General features: G+C 40.1%; 1 protein-coding gene across 1 annotated transcript in view; it reads right to left on the bottom strand.

The window, feature by feature from the left end:
* The window catches only part of DNAH5 (dynein axonemal heavy chain 5), a 180,058-nt gene that overhangs the window by 142,986 nt on the left and 19,739 nt on the right, over nucleotides 1-17,333 (bottom strand). The window contains exons 10-16 of the mRNA XM_058680132.1: nucleotides 15,267-15,389; nucleotides 14,172-14,387; nucleotides 10,490-10,597; nucleotides 7,632-7,717; nucleotides 6,853-7,174; nucleotides 5,435-5,641; nucleotides 206-377 (exon numbers count right to left, since the gene is read on the bottom strand). Coding sequence (XP_058536115.1) covers nucleotides 206-377; nucleotides 5,435-5,641; nucleotides 6,853-7,174; nucleotides 7,632-7,717; nucleotides 10,490-10,597; nucleotides 14,172-14,387; nucleotides 15,267-15,389 — 1,234 coding nt within the window. The remainder of the gene's footprint in view (nucleotides 1-205; nucleotides 378-5,434; nucleotides 5,642-6,852; nucleotides 7,175-7,631; nucleotides 7,718-10,489; nucleotides 10,598-14,171; nucleotides 14,388-15,266; nucleotides 15,390-17,333) is intronic.

Raw genomic sequence — 17,333 nt, 5'->3', positions numbered from 1 at the left:
AGATAAAATTGAATAGTTAATATTTAAAGGTCCCAGGAAATTGCTCAATTTTTATAACCGATGATTCTTCAATATGCTTTCTCATGCAGCAGTTTAAAAACAACACTCTTCATTATTTATATCACCATATCAATAAGAAATTACATAACAGTTGTTAAGAACCAAGCCTTTAAGCTGAGAAATAATAACTCTTTGGCAAACTTACTGATTCTTGCAAAAGCATTTTCTAGATAAGTCTCAATGTTCAGTGAGGTCCAGGTCAGGGCAGCCAACCCGGGTTGCAGAGTTTCATCCACTTTAGCCAAGTGAGAGACCATCAGTGGCTCAATGGTCAGAGGCATTTTTGACTTAACTCTCTGATACTCAGCCAGCATCATCTGTAATTAAATAGGGCAGAATAATCACTTACTCTTAGTACTTATTATATGACATCTTAATACAAAGGATGAATTTTATTTGGGTTTATGCTACAGGTAGAGAGGTTAAAAAAAATAACAGATAACAAGCAATCTTCTACAACTACCAGCTGCTGATTTACTAAAATACAGCTAAGAGTAAATAAGAATTTAATAAATTTCAGGTATATGCATATATGGTTGGTTGGTGTTCTTTTTATTTTAATATTTAGTTTTTAAGAGATTTATTATGAATATACAATTCTAAGACAATAATATTCCCTTCCTCCCTCTCTCCCTCTTTCTTTCACCCTGCTCCAACAAAGATTAAAAATTCAATTTTTAAAAATCAGTAAGAACATAGGAGTAGAGTTTTTCATTCTCTGCCAATCTAAAAGGTGAAAAATGTGCTGAGGTTAAGCAACAGTGTCATTGGGAAGTCATTGAACAATACCTCCACCTGTGCACACTGGGCTCATTCACTCAGCTGTACGTATCCCAGGGCATCAGGCACCTCCCAGGTACCACAGTCACTAACCAAAGGGTTTGAGACACCAGAGGTCAGCCTTGGCCCAGTGCCAGATATCGGCCAGGCCTTGATGCAAACTCAAAGCACACAGAGACAGAGTGAGGAGGCAGTGCTGATTTCACCAAGTGTCATGGCTTTAAATATCATCCGAATGCTACAGGCAGACAAAGTCCCATGTTAAATCCACCCCTCACTCCTGAAGCCTACATGTGTACATGGCAGCAGCCCACTCAACAGTTCCACCTAGAGATTGAACAGACACCTGAAATTTCATGTATCTAGAATAAAGCTTGCTGTTCCTGCAAAATCTTGTTTGCACACAGCACTCTCCAGCCCAGCTGAGGGCACTCCACCCTTCTAATCCACAAGCCAAAACACAGAATCATCCTTGCCTCCTCTTTTCCAACCTCACATGCAATCCATCAGGACATCCTGTTTCCTCCTATTCAAAAGGGCTTCAGTGTCTAACCTGCTGACTTTACCCACTGTTCCCTCTCTCAGTGATATTCATCTGCATTGCCAGAATGGCCTACCTGTTCTCCCTGCTTCTGCCCAGCCTCCCTATCTTCTACACTGAACTAAGCAGCAGAGTGGACCTTTCATAAAAGCAAGTCTAATCATGTCAGGGTTCACAGCTTCCCTTCTCCTTTAGGTTCACCTGTGCTTAAACCAAGAAATCAGTAGGTCCTCAATGTATCCCCAATGACTTCACCAAGCTCATGTCCAAACACTCTTACCTACTCTGGCAAATCCCTGTCCTGCCCTCTTTCTGGGTGATCCTAGCTTTGGGACTTTTGCACAACCTTCAATAATTACTTAAATGATACCTTCTCAACTAGGCCTATTCTGACACACTATTGAAGGTTCCAAACCACCACCAAAAGCCACTGACACACTGTATATCCTACTCTGTTCTTTCCCTTAGCATCTATCACTTTAGTCCAACAGACTGAATTTACCTATTTTAAATAGCCATCACCGATTAGAATATAGTCAAAACATGTTGCATTTTTTGTTTTCACAATAAAACAAAAGCAATCCCCATTCAATAGAATCTATATTTTGATTTTGGAAAGTTAAAATTTTCTGAGCTAGCAAGTATGTTGCATAACACTCTCTCATTAGGCAAGGAGAGAGTAGTAAATTATGTCTCTCAGCCCAAAAATCATAAGCGTGAACAAGCAATACACCATAGTCTAATATGCTGCTGGCATTTTTAGATGGCATTCAATAAATCCCAAGACATGTTTCAACACTGTATTGTGAACGAGGTCTTGTGCTAAGTGACGGTGCCCAAGTACAGTTTCTACAAATGTTCTGAACACTCATGAGGTAGGCCAGGCTACATTAGAATGTAAACTAGGAGTACAAACTGCGTTGTTGACTTAGGATATTTTCAACTTATGTTAAGTTTATCAGGATGTAACCCACTGTAATCAAGGAGCACCTATGTAAGTTCTATCGGGACAAGACTTTTGCTTTATTCAGTGAGCCTGAAGGTATATGTAACACATGAGAGACGATCGATCAGCATCTTTCCAGTTAATCCATTAACTGTTACCAGAAGGAGCATCTGTGATGTAAAACAGGTTTTAATGGTCCATTGAAATATGATGATTGTATGATATTAAACATTGTCACTATCTTGTTCATAGATTGCCATTTGTAAGTAAGCCTTAACATAGTTCCTACCACTCTGACATTTCAGAGTAATGCTGATACTGATTTCTCATTGCATAGAAATCTACCTTAATGATTATTTCAAAGCAAAATACTAGTGTTGCATTGATATCAACTCAGTGCTTCCCAGCATCTGTCCTTTGAAGTACCAGGCCTGAGAGTCTATAAGAAGTTCCTAGTTAAGTGAGTTTGAAAACACTACGTATAAACTTCTCCCATCTAGGACAGGAATAATTGATAATCATAACCCTGAGAATCATACATTAATGAAATGAGACGCCTTGAGAGGCCTTTATAATTTTGCTGGCCTCAACACTTTCCACATAGGCTATACAAGCCTTTCTTCACATAATACGTTACTACAGTCTCCCTAACTCCCCCTAACTTCTTGGTGAGTCACTTCCTAAAAAATCTAAATGTGATGGATCTCTCAGCAGATACTAATACGTATCCTAAAACTTATACCTGCTGCTTACCCATTTTGCAACACCCAATCCTAGTTTTTCTGACAAGACATTCATATAATCGCCTCCAGCAGAGTTCCCACTTTCCACCTACAATCCTTTAACCCTTGCCGATATTATGTGTCCATTTTACAAACGTGAAACCAAGGCTTGGGCAGTAAAATCATTTACTCAGACTAATAGTTTAAATCTTGATCAAATAGATTTTTGAATCTAAAGCCGTAACTATTAGCCCATTCTAGCTCAGTTCTTTCTAGAATCAATTACCTTCCAATGCTTTGATGGATAAAACAAGCTCTAAGCTACTTCAGGTATCTTGGAATACATGAAAACTCCACTAAATATTAAGCACAATTACTCTACAGTACTTCAGATGGTCGCCTAAACCTGTCAGCAGATCTACTTTTATCAGCTACTCTTACTGAATGGAAAATTGTAAACCTTTCAACCTCCAACATATAATAGTCAACCAGATGATCGTTTCCCTGCTCAAATTATTGTCTGTAACTGTTGTGGCTTGAAAATATTCTTAGAGTTTCCTCATCCCCTGGGAGGGACAAAGGCACCCTCCCCTAGAATCTGGGTGGGCTTTCAGACACTGACAGGGTACTACGAAAGCAATACTGTGAGATTTCATAGGCTTCTCTCCTGAGCTGCCCTCTAAGAAATGTTGCTGCCCTGGGACTGCCATACAGAAGGCCACATACAGACAAGCAGATAAAACATCTGCTAGCTCAGTACCATTAAACAACTTTTGGCAATGTCACGTAGAACATAAGAACACTTGTCCAAGCTTGGTCAAAATATTTACTCACAAGATCATGAGATACAGGAAATCTTATTCTAAGTCATTACATTTTGAAGTTTTATACTATGTACAACAGATAACTGAAATACTTTTCTGGGCAAAATTACCATTGGCAGATATATGGTTTCATAAATATGATTTCTTAGTAAAAATGTTATTTTTATAGAGATTAATGAAGTGATTTTACTCACAAGAAAGAAGAGCCAAAAGAGAACTCAACATCTGATATTATTATCCACATAAGGAGTCAGTTCATTGCCAATATTAAATTTTTATTACACTATGAAGCAGTGGGAAAACAGTGGATCACAAGTCTGAGTTGGGGTCTTAATTTGCCCTTATTAACTATAAAACCTGGAATAAATCATTTAACTTCTCTGAGCCACATATATATCATCTATAAAATTAAAAAATCATATATTATTCCATTTTCTTAACGTGGTAGAAAAGATTAAATGAAGGACCCAACCGTTGCAAATATAAAACATGATGCAAACACATGGCCTCAGTATTGTCACCACGTTCACGGCCATGCAGTGTGAGTAGCTTCCATGTCGTCAAGCACCACGGCTGCCTCTGATGCTGTTCCCACACTCGGGGCAGCAGCATTTATCACCAGTTCCAGTCATCCTCTCTGAGGCTTTTCTCATCTTGCTTCCTTGACACCAGATTTCCTCCCCCTGTAGGGCCAATCTTCACTTACTTATCTGTGCTCTTCTAACAAATGTGTCAATAACTGAGGAACTCAGAGAGTTTGGCCCAAGAGCTCTCTTTTCTCCTCTTTATTATCTGCCTAGATTTCACCCAGGACCATGGCATTAGACAGCAACTATGTTTTAATAATCCCCAAAATTATATCCCAACTCTGACTATGCCACTGAACTCTACGCATCTTTATAGTTTATTGATGACCCCTTCCATTTGGATTTCAGTAAAGCTTTCTTGTACCTCAGGTGGGGATGATTCACTTCCTCCTGTCCACCCCTCATTCATTTCCAACTCTATAAATGGGATCTTCAGTTGGGGTCATTGAAAATTATCCTGCACTCTGCAGAATGCAACCTGTACCACAATACATGGGGGTCCACTTCACTCCACTGAGTTGCTCAAGCCCAAAACACAGAGAGTGTTCTATATTCTCTCACAATTGGTCTCACATATTGGCTGACATAACCCTAATTCTTCAGTCAACATTACTGCATTTCCACTTTGAGTTCCCACACACTGGCTTCCCACCAATATACATGTCTTCCTAAAATTCTGATTTCAACCTAGTAGCAAGAATCATTTTAATTGCAAAAGAGATTACACACTTTATACAATTCAAAAACAAAAAAAAATGGTTTCTCAGAACACTCCAAGTTAAATCCAAAATCTAGTCTTAGATTACAAGAGCTGGAATGGCCTAGCCCTGGCCAATTCAGGAATCTACCCTGCCCCTTCATATAAGGCACCAGTCATTCAGGCCACCTTCTGTTACTCAAATGGGACACATCATCACACTTCTTAAACGCATTCTAGAGTTAGCCAGGAAAGGTAAAGAATAAAACAACCTTACCTTCATGTCACTGAAATTCTTTTTGTGAATATCCCGCTTCTGGAAGAGGGCAGCTGTGAGGGGTGAGACTTCCAGACCCATCTGGGACATGCACTCTGTCTCTCTAAATAAGATTAGTATCTGAGGGTCAAAGTTCACAAACAATTCCCCTGTGTCTGGAGCCTTCACCAACAATGATGCCTCAAGACCAATGTGAACGACTTCACTCTGGAGGAAGGAATCAGTATGACCACTGTAGTAAAGCCCAGTGCAAACACAAGGCATCAAGCTCAGCCTGCCCTGGAAAGACCTCCTGCATGTTCTTCCTAAGTCACATTCAATGGGTTCACTCAGTCTTCTAAATCTCCACTCTTGGGGTTGATATTGTCTAGACAGTTGGGTAAAACATCTCTGCCATGTCTCACACCTGACAGGGAAGTGGACGCTACAATAATGCTGACATCTCAAAGCCTATTTTGCTTTTCTGACATCTTTGTGCCTCCTCCATTATTTCCATAAGAAAAGTTTCATCAAACTTACTAAACTTTGTTTTCCGTTATCTAAAAAAAGCAATTGACAGAGATATGGAGACATCATTTCCCACCAATCTACAAAGAAATGCTTGTACTGAACATATGCTGATACAGTACAATTGGCTTTGCTTTTTATTGACTACTATTATTTTCCTTCTTTTTTTAGATCAAAATATAAAGTTACATAATGATACTTCAAAAATTTTGTGAAAAATTGAGTCAGAAGATAAATTTATTTTGGTGCAAAGTTTTTGAAACCCATGCAGTTTTTCAGAATAGATGTTGTTCCATCAATTTTTGAAGCTGTCTCTATGCATAGATTTCAAAATTTTTGCACCAAAATAAACTTATCCTCAATTTCATTTTCTCATAAATGTCTTGAAGCATCCTTGTACGTATTTGTGGGGTACCTTGTGAGTTCTAACCTATGTAAATATTATGCAATGATCAAATAAAACATATCTGTCTTCTTAAATATTTGTTTTGAAAGCATTCAAAATCCTTTCTTCTGGTTTTTTCTTAATAAAAATGTAGACAGCAGTTCATAGTCACCCTGCTCTGGTCTAGAATACCAGAACGTAACCTGATATGCCAATAATATAATCAAAGAAAATATAAGGCTGCTTAACAGATTGGTATCCATCAACCCATTTAGGATCTTCCTAAATGGAAAAAGAGACGGAACTTCCAACCAATCAGGTGCAGGAAAACATGAATAGGGTCTTCCCATTTAGAAGTTTCTAAGTGAAATAAAAATCAGTTTCTGTTACCCAGCTTATGATTGTTTTCAAAGTTAATAATGATTTTACTACACTGGCTTAAGCCTACTCAGGTTTATCTAGCATTAGAAAATGCCTGCAAATCCAACTCTACATAGTAATAACACTGACAAAATACACAGCTCACTTGTTGAATCCACGCCCTATGGTAGAGGACCTCGAACTCCAGGAGGACCTTGGCCATCCTGTTGTAACTGCGAATTACAGGCTTGGCTTCGGGCGTCTTGAGCACGGTCGGGTGCTGCTGGAAAAGCTTCATGGGCTGCTCGATCCTATGGAAGAGCTGACGGGCCCACAAAATCCTCCCAGCAATGGGAGGCCGGTCTCGAGCCAAAGGAGGATCATATTTCTGCTTGGTGTACAGCTTTGAAATCATATCAATGTCAGCACTATAGTTCTCAAGGATTGATCGGTATTTGTCATCAATACCAAGATTAGGTATGTTCAATCTGATTGAAAAGAAAGGTAAAAGACCTGAATTAATGGGAAGAGGTCTAGTAATTTCCCTTATCAGAATTTTAAAATAGATTAATAGTTTGTTCTGTGGCATAGTCAAAGGTGGCAAAAAACGGCAATTTTTTAAATGAAGGCAGAACCATTAACCTGGCAAGAATTATCTTAAATTACTTCAACATTAGGAAATACCCCTGTAGGCAGCCACAAGACACTTCAAAGCCAGGAGTATTCTCTATGTGCAGAAATAATAGAAATCCTTAATCTTCATAAGAACTAATCTTCTTAAACCTCTGAAGAACTGGAAAACTTTGATCTTGTGATCCAGACTGTCAAGAGATTTTCTTCCATTAAAACAGGAAATAATACTATTAGCAATAATAATATTAAAAGCTAAGTTATGTTTTTATTGCCCTAATGTAAGAAGATGAAAATTTATCTCAATACTGTTACCTTTCAAATTTCTTTAGTATACTTAGAGCTTGATTTGTGTTTTGAATCTTTTCAAATGTAACATCCATGAACTTCTGCAACTCATTCTAAAATAAATGAAAACAGGATTATGAAAAAGTGAACGGGCACTTATCCTATTTATAAACAAGACAGAAGGGCTTCTACAAACACATATAAAATGACATTAAAGTTAATCAGTTTAAAAGAAAAGTAAATGGCCTGTTACAGTTATCTGTCACAGCTATAACAAAATATCTGAACAACTTAACCTTATGATAAGAAGAGTACTATACTGGCCCACGGTTCTAGAGCTTCAAAGTCCACAGATCAGGTGATTCCCCCCTGCCTTGGCTCTGCAAGGGAGTGTAAGTAGAGGAAGGATCACGTGGGGGAAGACACGAGAGAATAGACTTTCCACACTTGGCTTTGACAAGGGTCACAACTCTGTGAGACATCGCTCACCTACTCAGCAGGGCCATGCAGCCAAAGCAGCCATAGAAGACGTGTAAGCAATGGAGCAGGGCAAGATTGCAGCTCCTACCCTAAAGCAACTCAAACCCCGCACCTGGGCCACCTCTAGGTATCATACGCCTGAGATGAAGAGGATCTTGTCCAAGAAATTAACACAAATGCTGTAAGAAACTGTGGTATGCCTACTCTACGGAATACTACTCAGCCATAAAAAAGACTGAAATCCTGCAACAAAATGGTCCCAACTGGAGACTACCATGCTTAAGGTAGTAAGCCAGTCTCAAAAGAACAAATACCATATGTCCTCTCCGATATAACAGCCTTTAGTCGAATTCCAAATTAACTAGAAAAAAGACACTAAGTATACACCATACTCTCACAGATGAATGGTATGAAGGATATCGGCACACTGGGAAGTAAAGTTACACTACAGTAGGCATCTATACTCCTGAATAAAAGTAGGACTCCAATCTTGAAGCTTGTGAACACACCAAAACAGCATGATACTAGATTTTCTACCTCTACCTATACCGACCATGTCATGATACACTTAAATAGCAGAAAGGTAATCTTGTAATTGCTACTAATGGACTATACTACCATAATAAATCAGGGAATAATGGAGCGAAGAGGCAAACAGGGTAGGGGAGCGGAGGGAAAAACTCCCACACTATAAAATGAACAAAATTCATAAATAAAAAAGAACATGATATCTTATGGAAAATAAACAGTAAATCAGGGGAATCAAGAGTTTCAAGAACAACAAGGGATTCCAGTGCTAAATCGCATGATCAAGGTGGCCTCAGAACATCACACAGGACTCGCGGCAAGGATTCAAACAGGACAAAACGGATGTGAGTTCTTTATATCCCATTTCAAAGTTGAATCCCTCTACCTACAAAACGGTATCATGGTAAATAATAATGACTATAAAGAACCAGCTGGAAAGATAAAAGCACCAGAAGAAATTTTACCAAACCAGAAGCATTTGCCAAATCAAAGTCTAGGACCTCCAGACTGCCAAAAAAAAAAAAAAAAAAAAAAAAAACACCACAAATAAATGATACCTAAAGACAATAGGCCGAATTTAAAGCAGAAAGAGAGAAAGAAGCTTGAAGAGAGAAAGGAGGAGCAGAAGGCCTACAATTAGTTCCCAAACACTAGAGATGAGAGAAAAGTCTGAAAGGGACCCTGAAGAAGTTCCTTCAACCAAGTTTCTCATGTTGGCAGTGAGCCCTTTGACTAAACAATCGCTGGCTTCTGCCCTGGAATAAAAATGCTCCTAGATTTCCAAGAGCTCCCAGGGTCCCACACACTGCCCCCTGTGACCTGGTCCCATCTGGAGGAAGGCCAAATCCAGACACCATTTCAGGTCCCAGTCCTCCGCATGCAGCACTGACCCAAATCTCCTGTGGGCCCCGCTCCTGCACTCGTCTGGGTCACTAAGTTTCCTGGTCTCGGGACTCACTACTCCCTTCCCCAGTCCATCCTGAGTCTGGAAAAAGTCAGTATTTTGGCCCCAGTTTCACAGAGATGAAAGATGAACTCCTGAGAACCAAGGAGTTTTGAAAGTAGAGCGTGTAGAAAGGTTAGTTACACTGGCACAGAAAAAAGGCTGTGTTAGTCATTTGGAAGATGGCCTGTAGGTTGTCTCCCCACCTTACACTCGCTGAATCCTGTTTCCTGATAACCAACATGCCCAATTATCCCAGTAGCTCCCCACCCCACCTGCATTTGCCACATGAGCCCAGGGCTAATAGGGCCTTAGCTAGGCAGACCACCAGAACTGGGCGGACCACTGGAACTGGGCATCCCTTCCACATTCTGTGACGTGATCTCCCGAGCTGAGGGTGGCCGTGAATGACTTCTGCAGGCTGCAAGTCAAGCTGGCTCATTTTCAAAGAGCAAAGCAAGGTCAGAGGAAGGAATGGTGAGGTCCACATGGGTCCAGGCACTGAATCGGCCCTGGCACTATGATTTTTAAAACCTGCTGCAACCCAGCCTTGGGGCAGTGTCAGACACCCTCCACCTTTGGTAGGCTACCTCTGGTCACAATGATTTCTACACAGTAATAAACAAATGGGAATAAATGTCTACATTCTAATAATGCTAAGAAGTTTCAGCAGAAGGTGAAAGTTAACTTTCTAAGAACTAGGATAGAACACGTGCTAAGGCTGTGATTACACATCATTATCTAGAACTATATTTATGACCCTTTAATCCATGAAAAAGAGCCCTCAATTATTCATCTGAAATCACAAAATGCAAGCCGAGGTTGCCATCATGAAGACGCCTGTCCCCTCTGAATGGGTGATGATTAGCAGCAAATCACAGAGAGGAAAAAATAAGCATGGGCCTGTCGATCGGAATCTTACTACATAACCTACGTGAAGGTCGTCAGTGTGCTTGCAAAAGTCTTCATAATCCTGGTCAAAATCCACCTGCCGCTGGTCTAAGAAGTTATATTCCTTTTTCTTTATTGTTGCAACAATGCCCTGAAATATAAAAGAAATGACAATATTTTGACATTCTTGTATAACTTCACTAAATATGACCTTAAAATGCAGAACCCATGCAATCACTCCTCCCTGAAAACAGAAATGAAGCAGGAGAGGGGAGCCTTATTTCGTTCATGATTCACTTCCGGTGTTCAGTACTTCACAGGCAATGCAATGTTGCCACAGAGCACTTAAAGAAATCATGTAGAAAGCATTTTCATGAGGTTTTATGTATTTGTGAAGAAAAATTTAAAATCAAAACCGCATCCAGAAGTTATTAGAAGAAATGCTGCCTCTCAAACATTCCTGTTAATCACATCTGAAATAATCTAAAGAAGCCCAGAGAAGAATTCACTAAAATATCCTCATTCAAAAGCTTAAATGTTCTCAGAAATAAAGAAGAAAAACTTCAATAGAACACAAGGAAGGAAGGAAACAAATCTGTTATAACATGCTACCTCCCAAGCCTCAAATGTCTTTAAAATAAAATGTCAACGCACAATCCACCACTTAAAAACTCCAGAATTAATTGCTTCCTTCTGCTCTGCACAGCTACAGTCTGTGACTACATAAGTACAAATTAAGCTGCTCATCTCCCGGAAAATACTATTATTAGAAGTTTGTTTGCTCTGAATAATGAGCCGCAACGCCCTGTGATCATGCTTAACCAAGTGCTAAGCCATTCTCAAACCCAGGTGCTCACACTGTTGACACACACATATAATTTTTATGAGAATCTTGGACTCCTCCTACATTCTCCACCTCAAAGTCATTTTCATTTAGACATCAAAACTCAACAGAGAAACGCAGGCACTGCATAACTTTTTGAATCAAGTTTACTACTTAAAACAACTTATGCTTTCACTGTATATAACAATACAGTTCTATTTAGAGACACATCCAGTGTTATGTCACACAAGCTTTAAATATAAGAAAAAGCTACATTACTATATTTTAACATGGTCATTACATGTATTTGGGGACATGCATTTGGCCTAGTAGTTAAGATGCCCACAGCCCTCAGAAAAGTGCCTGGTCCAACACCTGCCTTCAGCGTAACACTCACACCACCTCTGGGGGGAGCAGTGATGACTAGGGTAACTCGGTTCCCACTGCTCACACGGAGACCTGGATGGTATTTCTGAATCACAGCTTCAGGCACCAGTTCAACCCCAGCACTGCAAGAATTTGGGGAGAAACCAGCTCTCTCTCTCTGTCTCTCTCTTTCTCTCTTTCTCTCTCTCTCTCTCTGTGTGTCTCTCTTTCTCTCTCTCTCTCTATCTCTTTCTCTGTGTCTCTTTCTCTCTTTTCTCTCTCTCTGTCTCTCTCTCTCTTTCTCTCTGTGTCTCTCTTTCTCTGTCTCTTTCTCTCTCTCTTTTCTCTGTCTCTTTCTCTCTCTCTCTCTGTTTCTCTCTTTCTCTCTCTCTCTTTCTCTCTCTTTTCTCTCTCTCCTTACTCCCTTTCTTCCTCTCTAGCCCTCTCTACTATTTTTTAATCTTTTCATTTTAAAATATTTGGTTCCTAAATAAATCTCACTCTGTGAAAGGATATAACAGTCAACTTCCAGGATTAAATTAAATAAATGAAATGATTAATCATGACCTTTGATTAAACAAATCAGTCATCTTGTTGACTCACTTGAGAGGCATTTACTGCACAACTATTTTGTGCCAGTTAACTCTGGACAGGCAGGAACAGAACAAGCAAACATTGTTGTTTTCAGCTGACAGGCAGACTTGGTGGAGGACAGGGAGCCAGGATGTGCATTAATCACAAAACAAAACCAAAAAAGAGAGAGGAATAAAGCGATAAAGTGGGTAAGATGACCAAGAGTGACAGAGGTGAACCAGAGGTCAAGAAAAGTGTCATTGGGGCCCAGCGGCATGGCCTAGCGGCTAAAGTCCTCACCTTGAACATGCCGGGATCCCATGTGGGCACAGGTTCTAATCCCAGCAGCTCCACTTCCCATCCAGCTCCCTGCTTGTGGCCTGGGAAAGCAGTCGAGGACAGCCCAAAGCTTTGGGATCCCCGCACCCGCGTGGGAGACCCAGAAGAGGTTCCAGGTTCCTGGCTCCGGATTGGCACAGCACCGGCCGTTGTGGCTCACTTGGGGCGTGAATCATCGGACGGAAGATCTTCCTCCCTGTCTCTCCTCCTTTCTGTATATCTGACTTTGTAATAAAAATAAATATTTAAAAAAAAAAAAGAAAAGAAAAGAAAAGTGTCATTGAAAGGGGACAGCATTTAAATCAAGATCTGGAAGGGAGCCAAAGAGGAAACACTGCCTAACAACACAGAGATGGAAGTTTCCAGAAAAACAAAACAAAACTCTGCTTGCTCTAGATGGACTGGAGGTGTGTCCAGAGCATCCAATGAGAAGAGTGAAGGAAGAAACCACGGAGTGGTCGTGCTGTGACATGCACACAGGAAGGACGAGCTTCCTCTCCACGGACAGTCTGATGTACCACTGACAAAGGCGCTAATACACAAATTCTCACTTGATGCTTTCATGCACCATCTGTATTTTATCTCACTACCTTCTGGCATATCCATTTTAAATAAAACTTTCAATTTTCAAAGCAATGCTAGTATTTTTATCAGGTTAGAACGGACTTCTTATCTGCACTTACACAGACAGTTCAACTTTCCATTTGAAAATAAACTTTGAAATATGTTCCTCAGTTATTTTATTACAAATAGAAAATCACTGGATTCAAAACTGAAAAATAAGAGGACACATCATTTGTCTTGAAAAACTGCCACCCCAGAGCAGAGCTCACCACTCTGCAAGTTACACCCAGCACACTTAAGATCTTTTCTTCTTCTCCCCAAAACCTGAAGTCCTCAGGAAGGTAGAACTTTCCAATAGTGCCTGAACTGTCAGAGCACAGAGATCAACAGAAGGCAGTCAATTATTGTGATCTTTTGCAAACTCAAACACATAAAAAAAACTTTCAGTGTCACTGCCTGAACAGTAAAACATTGATGATTTCCATATGAACAGCTTAAAGCACATTTTGTCTATAAATTGTCATTGTTAAATCTCCAAACTTTTATTAGATCATCGTGGCCACTTTCAAAAGTAAGACGAGTCATGCCTTCAAAGAGTACAGCAGAGAAAATTCCAGATAATTAGGAAGAGAGCTGGAATAAAGCCTGGTCCAAAATCTGTGTGCAAACACAGGCTTAACTATGCACAGGTCATCAAATGCCACTCTGAACTCGGTGCCAGGCAGCGCCAGACGTACAGTACGCTCTTCAAGAACCACATTTACACAAAAAGATAAATAATCATTATGCATAGCATTTTTCTTGTGCCACTAATAAAAATGTTTTTGCTTAATGGTGATAAATTTAGTCTGTTAGACAGCCAGTCTGAAAACCACAGGTGTGAAAAGAATATACTATCACCATTTATATAGTCTTCAAATAAATTTGAGTTACGCTTAAAAGGCCATGGGATTATGTTGTACCCCACACACTGGCGATTTCATTCTAAATACAGTTGCTGGCATAAAATTTTAAAGTTCACTTAAGGGAACAGCAGCAGAACAGTTTGAAAGCACATTACCTGATACTTAGTGACCAGGTCTTCCAGTCCTTCGATTTTAGAATCTTGCAGGACTGAATATGTCTTGAAAGTTGTAAAGATGTGCATTATCTTGGCAAGACGTCGGTGGAAAGCTTCAAATTTTCCAAAGATATACATCTCACTAAATTCAAATTGTTTTTCAGTTGGGTTTTGTTTGAGCTTCTGCTTTGTCTCATGAAAGCAGTGTTGATACTCCTGAAAATCAAAAGCCAAAATGACAGGGCCCCAACCAAAGTAACAGGGTGACTTCTCACAATGAAGATGATAGCAAAATTAAGATGGCATTGCCAACATTTTACAATCCCATGCCTTTGCAAACACTCATACATAAGCTTGGAATATTCTTATACCCTCCTCCAATCTAATAGACTCTTGCTTATTCACGATGCAGTACAGTGTGGCTTTGCCACTGTGATCCACTGCTCAGCAGTCACTGTCTCAACACTGCTTATGACATGTTTAAGGAAAACTCACTCCCTTGGACATCTTTGTATCTGCAGTTCTTAGTGTCCTATAAGGTAGGCCCTCAAAGAGAGTAGAATAAATAAAAATATTTTCTGTTTATTAACACTCAACTTTCTTAACACTAAAAATTACCATTTTTTCTGTAATTGATAGTATGAAGACTGTCAAACAATTTAAAATGACATTAGTAAATATAACATAAACATATTAAAACATCTGGGGCCAGAATTGTGGCATAATGGGTGCAGCCACCACCTGCAATGGTAGCATCCCATATGGGCGAAGGGTCACGTTCCAGTTACCCGACCTCTAACATGAACCCTGCTAACGATCCAGAAAATCAGCAGATGGTCCAACTGCTTGGGCACTTGCCATCCTCATGGAACTCCCGGAAGAAGCTCCTGGCTCCTGGCTTTAGCCTGGGAGTGAGTCAACAAATGGAAGATATCTCTAATCTAAATCTCTCTCTCTCTCTCTCTCTCTCTCTCTCTCTCTCTCTCTGTGTGTGTGTGTGTGTGTGTGTGTGTGACGGCAAAGGCAGAAGTAGGCTCATATATCATTAAAAGTAAAAGTAATACCATCTAAGTGTGTTACAAAACTCACCATTACCTGCTTAAGTTTTATTGCAGATAATATTTTCTCCACAACAATATCCTGTGGCTGGCTCCAGATGGAAGCAGTCCCGTTGTTGGTAATATAGGCTTTGCATGCAGATATCATCTGGTTTGTTACCTGGAATTTTCGAGTAAAATGATGTTGAGTGTATAAAACAGCAAGAGATTATAAATTTAAGAATGCTCTTCTGCCTCTAAGAGCTCAACATCTGGAAATATGATATTTAGGCTTATTTTTTCCATAAAAATTATGATCACACACTGATCTTTTCTATTGTCCAACTCATTTCTTGGGAGTTAGCCTTTGGCAGAGCAGTTAAGATGCGTGTTTGTGTATATACAGTGTGTGTGCATACACTTTGGAGTTCTTGAGTTCATGTCCCAACCTCTGCACTTCCAATTCAGTTTCTGAAAATGTATACCCTTGAAGGCAGCAGACTGAGTCGCTGCAACCCACATGGGAAAGCTGGACTGAGCTTTGGGCTGCTGACTCTGAAATGTCCCAGCCTGCCTTCTCAAGCACTTGAGTAAACCAATGGATGAAACCTACATATGTCTGTATGTGGGTCTTTTCTCTCTCTCCCTTGTCCCTATCCCATCTCTTTTTCAAACAAATGGAAAATAAATAATAATATTAAATCATTTTGAAGTTACAGAGATGGAAGCACTGAAAAGTCAACAATTTAGACCACATCAATTACGCCAGGTGGATTGTCTTAACCGAAGCATACCCTTCCCCAGCCAACAGTTGATGAGAATACCCTCAATCTCCGTACAATGCCTGTTTGGACGCTTCACTCACAACTGATAAGCACCAGGATCTTTTCAGATCACCGTGAAATGTCAAAACAAAAGCCGATATCGCAGTAAAACAGGGTCAAGATACTGCTGTATGAGCACCAATTCACACCCTCATTGTCCACTTTTTATAGCTCCCTGCTATTGAACCTGGGAAAGCGATGGAGGATGGCCCAGATGCCACCATGTAGAAGATCGCAGACAGTGCAAAGCTGTAGGCCTCAGTCTGGCCCAGTCCCAGAGCCGCTGTTGTGGAGACATTTAAGGACTGCACCAGTGGATGGATCACTCTTTGTCTCGCTCCCTCTCCCCCTAGAACCCTGCCTTTCAAATAAACCTCAAAAAAAAAAAAAAAAGTCATGAGAGAAAAGCAAAGCTAACATATGAAACCACTAACATGTTATTCATGCTTTAGATGCTACAAAAAAAAGTGTGTCAAGAATGTCTTGGCTTTTTAAATAAAACAAAATGGAAATTGAACAGTGGAATGACATTTCCTGATATCCGCAGTGTGAAGGCTGAGCATGTTGGTAAAACCAGACCGCCCGTATGCACACATGAATTTAGCATACAACTCTCTCCATTTCAATTTTACTTACGTTTATTTATTTACTTTATTTACTTGGAAAGCAGAGAGAAAAACAGATTCCCCACCCACTAGTTCACTCCCAAATGCCTGTAGCAGCCAAGGCTGGGCCAAGCTATAAGAAAGTTGGGGACACAGTCTCGGTTTCCCAAGTGAGTATCAGAGACCCAACTATTGGAGAGAGCTGTCACTTGGACCCAGGCACTCAACACAGAATGACCCTAAGTCATGGTTTTAAAATAAGATGACTTGCAAAGGATGTTGTGGACATTCCTGATCTCCATTTGAAATGACTTACACAAAAGCAAAGGAAAAATGCTTCCTTCCCATCGAGGCTGGAGGTCTCTAACTGCATTAAGAATCATGTCTCCTAATATCCTAGTACTGACAAGTCTGCATGAGTCACAACAGTCATAAGTGCAATACTTCGCTATTTAAGTGTACCATGACACTGAAGGTGTAGACAATGTTAGAAAGTCCCTGTATTGTAATAATACAGGGGAAAGTGGGGAGGTGGGGAGTGCAGGGCGGGTGGGAGGTGGAGGAGGGGGTGGAAAGCAAATGTGGAAAGGGAAATCCCTGAACCTAGGGAACTATAGCAGGAAAATTTTAAAACATTAAAAAAAGTCTTCATGAGTCAAGAGTGCCAAGCCCATCATTCTGCTGTTTAAGTATATC

This window comes from Ochotona princeps, chromosome 23, assembly GCF_030435755.1.
Source record: "Ochotona princeps isolate mOchPri1 chromosome 23, mOchPri1.hap1, whole genome shotgun sequence".
Lineage (NCBI taxonomy): Eukaryota > Metazoa > Chordata > Mammalia > Lagomorpha > Ochotonidae > Ochotona > Ochotona princeps.
The sequence above is the reverse complement of the archived record's forward strand: the minus strand, read 5'-3'. Positions and strand labels throughout refer to the sequence as shown.